The sequence below is a fragment of the Centroberyx affinis genome, unplaced genomic scaffold (genome assembly GCF_046629955.1).
Source record: "Centroberyx affinis isolate AG114_WGS23_722 - 3 ecotype Tasmania unplaced genomic scaffold, CSIRO-AGI_Caff_v1 ptg000697l_1, whole genome shotgun sequence".
Taxonomy (NCBI): Eukaryota; Metazoa; Chordata; class Actinopteri; order Beryciformes; family Berycidae; genus Centroberyx; species Centroberyx affinis.
The window spans coordinates 86,262-92,261 of NW_027279316.1; the positions used below are offsets into that span (position 1 = coordinate 86,262).

The 6,000-nt window shown below is 42.9% G+C and overlaps 1 protein-coding gene across 3 annotated transcripts; it reads left to right on the plus strand.

The window, feature by feature from the left end:
• The first annotated feature begins 2,921 nt into the window (after nt 1-2,921).
• On the plus strand, nt 2,922-5,272 carry LOC139644066 (leucine-rich repeat-containing protein 4B-like). 3 transcript variants are annotated; one of them, XM_071519442.1, is made up of 3 exons: nt 2,922-3,164; nt 3,281-5,093; nt 5,130-5,272. In XM_071519442.1, the coding sequence occupies exons 1-3, from the start codon at nt 2,922-2,924 to the stop codon at nt 5,270-5,272; spliced, it is 2,199 nt and encodes a 732-aa protein (XP_071375543.1). The 3 variants fall into 3 exon arrangements, with proteins under 3 accessions (XP_071375543.1, XP_071375544.1, XP_071375542.1); XM_071519443.1 differs by having other exon boundaries at nt 3,281-5,053; nt 5,183-5,272; XM_071519441.1 differs by having other exon boundaries at nt 3,281-5,272.
• Nucleotides 5,273-6,000: the final 728 nt, after the last annotated feature.

Genomic DNA, 6,000 nt, shown 5'->3' on the forward strand with positions numbered 1-6,000 from the left:
GATTAGGATCCTTGCTATTACAGCCACAGCCTTGAATCTTCAAGCCCCAAAAAACAATCATTCTTGGGGTTAAGGTAATGTCTTTGGCCATTCATCCTGTGTGGGGATGAACTTCCATGCAGCTAATTTCTAAGTATGCAAATCTCTCAGTTTTGAGATCGTTGGTGTGACCAAGTCTTTGACTAACTGAATACCAATGATTGTTTTTTTATGCTTCCATGAGTCACTTTTCTGAAGAGCTAATCATTTTAACTATCAGATTCTGGATGATAAACTTTAACAGAAATGACACTGAAGTATAGGACAGACATAGAAACATTTTTCCAACACAGTCAAATTTATGGATTGTATAATTACCTGGTGGATAGGGATGAGAACAGGACTCTTCAAGGAAGGACAACAATGTGTGAGGAACACCATAATGAGTAATGCTGCAAAGGTGCTGCATAACCTTTAGGTCTATCATTTGCATTTATGAGTCTATTATTTCTCTGGGTATTTTATGAAAGATTGACTGTGTTTCTTCTCTGTTGCAGTTACAGTTAGGATGGCTGACAATATGGATGTGTGATTGTGTGTGTGTGTGTGTGTGTGTGTGTGTGTGTGTTTGTTTGTGTGTATGTGTGTATATGTGTGAATGTTCTTGTGTGTGAGTGTGTGGGTGTTAGAGAGGGAGAGTGTTTGTGGGATGTGTGGAGTAGAGCATCTCAAAAAGTCTATTTTTAGCATGCATTCCCTTATGAGCTTTCTTAATGGCCGCTTTAAGAGTTCTCAGAGCTATGTTTTAATAAACACTGATGTTGACCTAATCCTCAGACCTTGTAGATATTAAGATTCATGGCACATTTGTTGCCTTTGTTGTTATAGTGAGGGCCAAGGTTCAAGCTCTGTGTGCAATTTTTTTTCAGATTCCCTGAACTTCTACGCTATGAGCAATGTATATTTTGATTTACAAAACTTACTGGCATTCTTCTCATTTGAAGGCATATTTATCTGAAGGTTATCCCTCTATTTTATTTTGTCGTATTTCTACTGAGGTAAAGACAGTTGATTTTAAACCATTACTTCTGGTTTAATGTCAAAGGCTAGAGAAGGGAATAAATGTAATATTTTAACTCAGATGTAGGTGGATATTGACCAAAAAGGTGTTGCTGATCAGTTTTGAAGAACGAATGCTCATAAAGCTCAGCTAAACACAGTAATGTGGAATAGGGCACTGGACAGTGAAACACAAGATGGTGAGTGAGCAGGTTGCCACAGCAACCGTGTTTCTAGGAGCGCATGCATCGTCGCTGCATAGGAGAGGGGATGCTAAGGGCTGGCATGAAACCTTTTAAAATACCATGTTTATTACAGAGCAAAATTGTTAGAGAAATCCAACCAAAAGTTCTCTCATAAAAAATACAACAGCCTGTAGAGAATGTTAACATAGTGGACAAAAGTAACTGACAAAGATGACAAAGATTCCCCTATTTGTTTTGAACAGACGGCATAGGCTTGTGACTGGAAGAGTCTTGGGTAGAAAACGACATGTTTGAGGAAACAATGAACACTTTCTCTTTGGTCTAATCATTACAAGGGAAACGGCCCAACCATTTCTAAATTTAGTGAGTCTGCTGATGCTTGCAGCCATTTCTGTTTCTAGAAGTGTGTAACTCTCTCTCAGCCAAACACACATTCCCATTTGAAAAACCTAATACAGAAGTGCCATTTATATATTACAGAAAAGCAAAAGAATTTGCATCTTCTTCTTCTTCTTCTTCTTCAAAATCTAGTTATTATTTTCATATTTGATTCATTAACTTAGTGATTAGGAATCTGATGTGATTGATCCATGGCTGATTGTATGCAATGTATACTACATTTGCAGCATAGTTTCAGGAGTCAAATACCATCCCTTATTTTCTTAAATACTAAATAGTGCACACCACTTTTAGTTATAATGCTGTGCCTCTGCCTTATGGTGGATTATGTGAATCTCTGCATCTCAAAGTTCATTAGACCTAGGCCTAGATGATTCTCATTGGCATTTGTCTACAAGGAGTCAGTTGTCATGCTTTTCATTCTTTCAACACAACTTTGCATTCTTCTAAACATGAGATACTAGCACTGTGTACAATTATCTGACCAATAGCATATACATATCATACAGTATATGATGAGACTCCAGTCTAAAATTAATATTGCTGTCATCCTAATGGGTCTGCTGTGACACTTGCGACCCTGCTTGAGCTTTTCGACTTTTGTGGCCATTTCAAACCATGACCCAGATGTTAGCTTCAACCTATGAAGAAAATGGCAGCTGACTCACCAGTTAGACTGCAGGCCATGATTTGAGAGCCAATGCTTTAGTCTTAACAGAAAACCCAACCTTTAATGCAAACCTGTCTAATGCAATCTGGCACATATGTATTCACATGACAATAGGACAATGAATTGTTTTAAAGTTGAGATTAAGTGCTGAGAATACTTGTATGTGTATGCTAGGCTAATATCTTAAAGCTATTGCACTGTGCACTTATTTGACCCCCTCCCTCTGTCTCTCTCTCTCTCCCTTACAGTGAGGAGCATCAGCCTGTACAGAGACACCGCTTTCAAGAGCAAATCTTCCCCCAAATTTATTTTCTATTCTAATAATTGTCATGGGAACTAAAAATACGCAGTTCCTTAAAATGACATGTTGAAAAATATACGGTGTTCGATAGTCAAACAAACATGAGCAAAGTAAAATAAGAATCCATTAATGATAAATAGTGTTTAATATAACATTACACTCTTTCAGTTTTTTAAAGTGACTGTTTGAAAGAGAAAAAGAGAATAAGAGCATAAAATATGAATATCAAGAAAAGCACTTAAATTTCCTTGTTTGGACGTGACTTATCAACATCATAGAAATAGGGGTGGGTCATGACTCAGTTGCCATGCGTGTTGTCATGGTGACCAACCCCTGTACCCCTTCCCCCCTCCTCTGGTTGGTCCAGCTTTTGTTGTGGTTTCACAACCATGGACCTCAGCTGACAGAGGCAGCACCCCCATGCCCCACCCCCTGTACCTGCTCCAATCAGGCGAGCCGTGTCATCTGTACAAGGAAGAGTTTAGAGCAAGTCCCAGACAGTATTTCAGAGAACACAAGATACCTCAATCTACAAGAGAACTCCATTCAGGTAAATATGGCTTAATCTACAAACAGGGCATACATTCACACTGAAGGAATATATTTTTATAGGAATAAATCTGATATTGCTACAACATGCCTCCATGTTTTTGTTGCCCACACCAGGTGATCAAGTCTGACACATTTAAGCACCTGCGGCATTTGGAAATCCTCCAGCTCTCCAAGAACCACATCCGGCAGATTGAGGTGGGAGCTTTTAATGGCCTTCCCAACCTCAACACACTGGAGCTTTTTGACAACCGTCTCACAGTGGTACCGTCACAAGCCTTTGAGTACCTCAGCAAGCTACGGGAGCTATGGCTACGAAACAACCCCATTGAGACGCTGCCGGCCTTTGCCTTTCACCGTGTTCCCTCTTTGCGCCGTCTTGATCTAGGGGAACTCAGGAAGTTGGATTTCATCTCCGAGGCTGCCTTTGAAGGCCTGGTCAACTTGCGCTTCTTGAACCTGGGCATGTGTGGCTTGAAGGACATCCCCAACCTCACCCCGCTGGTGCGACTAGAGGAGCTGGAGCTGTCAGGGAACCAGCTGGGGATAGTCCGACCTGGATCCTTCCAGGGCCTAGTGTCACTTCGCAAGCTGTGGCTAATGCACTCCAGGGTGTCAGTCATTGAACGCAATGCTTTCGATGACCTCAAAAACCTGGAGGAGCTTAACCTCTCCCACAATTCTCTGCACTCCCTGCCCCATGACCTCTTCACCCCTTTGCACCAGTTGGAGAGGGTGCATCTCAACCATAACCCTTGGGTGTGCAACTGCGATGTCCTGTGGCTCAGCTGGTGGCTGAAGGAAACAGTGCCCAGCAACACCACATGCTGTGCTCGCTGCCATGCACCCCCAGGTCTAAAGGGCAGGTATATTGGAGAACTGGACCAGAGCCACTTCACCTGCTACGCTCCAGTGATTGTGGAACCACCCACCGACCTCAATGTCACTGAGGGCATGGCTGCTGAGCTGAAATGTCGCACTGGAACCTCCATGACCTCAGTGAACTGGCTCACTCCGAACGGCACTCTGATGACCCATGGGTCATACCGAGTTCGAATCTCAGTGCTTCATGACGGAACACTGAACTTCACCAACGTGACCGTGCAAGACACTGGCCAATACACTTGCATGGTAACCAACTCCGCTGGAAATACCACCGCAACAGCCGTGCTCAACGTGTCTGCCTCAGACCCCAGCAACAGCTATAGTTATTTCACCACTGTCACTGTGGAAACCGTGGAGACAGTGCAAGAGGAGAATTCAGCAAGGCAGTATATTAATGAGACCTTCATAGAATTTCCGGGTCCTACTGTTCAAGGAGGAGTATTGGAAGGCCGACCTGGTATCACCATATCACCCTCTCTCTCTTCCCTTTCCTCACTGTCCCCACGAGCCAACAGAGCTACTGAAAAGGCAGTGACTGTGTCTATAATGGATGTAACTAACATTCCAGGCCTAGATGACGTAATGAAAACCACTAAGATCATCATTGGTTGCTTTGTGGCCATTACTTTTATGGCGGCCGTAATGTTGGTGGTGTTCTATAAGCTTCGGAAGCAGCACCAGCTGCACAAGCACCACGGCCCTGCCAGAGCCATTGAAATCATCAATGTAGAAGATGAGATTGGAGCTGGAACCGGAAGTGGCATCTCAGGTGGATCAACCATGAATTCTGGTAGTGGTGGAGAAGGAACCCTACGGATACATCATCCAGAAATAGTCAACCTTCCTAACATTGGCCGATCAGATAATCTCAACCATTACTACAAGACCCATCATTTCAACAACAATGTGATGGGTCTTAGTATTGGCTCTGAAGGGATGGGTCCAGGAGGCATCCTCAATAACAAGAACATCCAAGGCCAGGACATCCCCATCTCCTGTACTTCAGTCCCAATCTCCACATCCAATTTGCTAACCACGTCTGGCAATGGCACCAACTCCAACCCCAGTTCTGTGTCTCCACCGCTGCCGATGTCACTCCCCATGCCTACCATGGGATTACATGGATCGATCAAGGGTTTCATGGGCCAGAACCAGAATCCCCAAATGGAGCCTCTTCTCTTCAAGGGGAGCTCGAAGGAAAACGTCCAAGAGACTCAGATCTAAAAACAAAGCGAGAGTGTAGAGAGAGAGTGAGCAAGAGCCGAAGACAGAGAGGGGATTGATGTTGGGTTTATGCGCGGAACGATTAGACACTAGAGTGCATTGACATTACACCAGGAGAGAGGATAGACTGACACGGCAATACACAAACACATAGACTGGTCAGTGACAGTGTACTGAGCCAAGGATTACCACAATGGGCCACTTGTGTTTGTAGTAACGATCATGGCCATGGAGATAAAGGAATGGACATTACTACAATGTAAATCTGTGCCAAAGCAAATGTTTCTTGCAGTTTCTACAAGCTGTATTCTCATAGGGAAAAAATAGCCTTTCAGAATACTCAATCCCCAAATCGTTGTTGGCCAGCTGAGATGAAAGACATGCACAGCACTTACCACACTGAAGATCGGAGACATTACAGAACAAAATTCAAGAGACATTTTTCACACAAAACACAAGACACACTCTCTCTCAAGTGACTCAATAGACTCCCTCAAGGTGACAATTATGTAGGCAGAAATAGAAGGACAAAAAGGTACAGTGCAGTACAAACTACTGTGAAAAATCCACAAATTATATAAATATATTTTCATTTAAATATGTAACATTGCAGACTCCAATGCAGAGATATTTTGGGGTGGATGTATAAGCTGGTATAGTTTGTTTCTTTGTGAATAATCAGGGGCGGTGATTGTGGAGGTTGGTTATATGATACATGTTTTGAGTTT

What these genes read in the sequence shown, in the direction of transcription:
- LOC139644066 (XM_071519441.1), top strand. Translation starts at nt 2,922, where the DNA reads ATGCGTGTTGTCATGGTGACCAACCCCTGTACCCCTTCCCCCCTCCTC. An exon ending in TACAAGAGAACTCCATTCAG is followed by an intron (nt 3,165 to 3,280) that starts GTAAATATGGCT and finishes TGCCCACACCAG; the next exon opens with GTGATCAAGTCTGACACATT.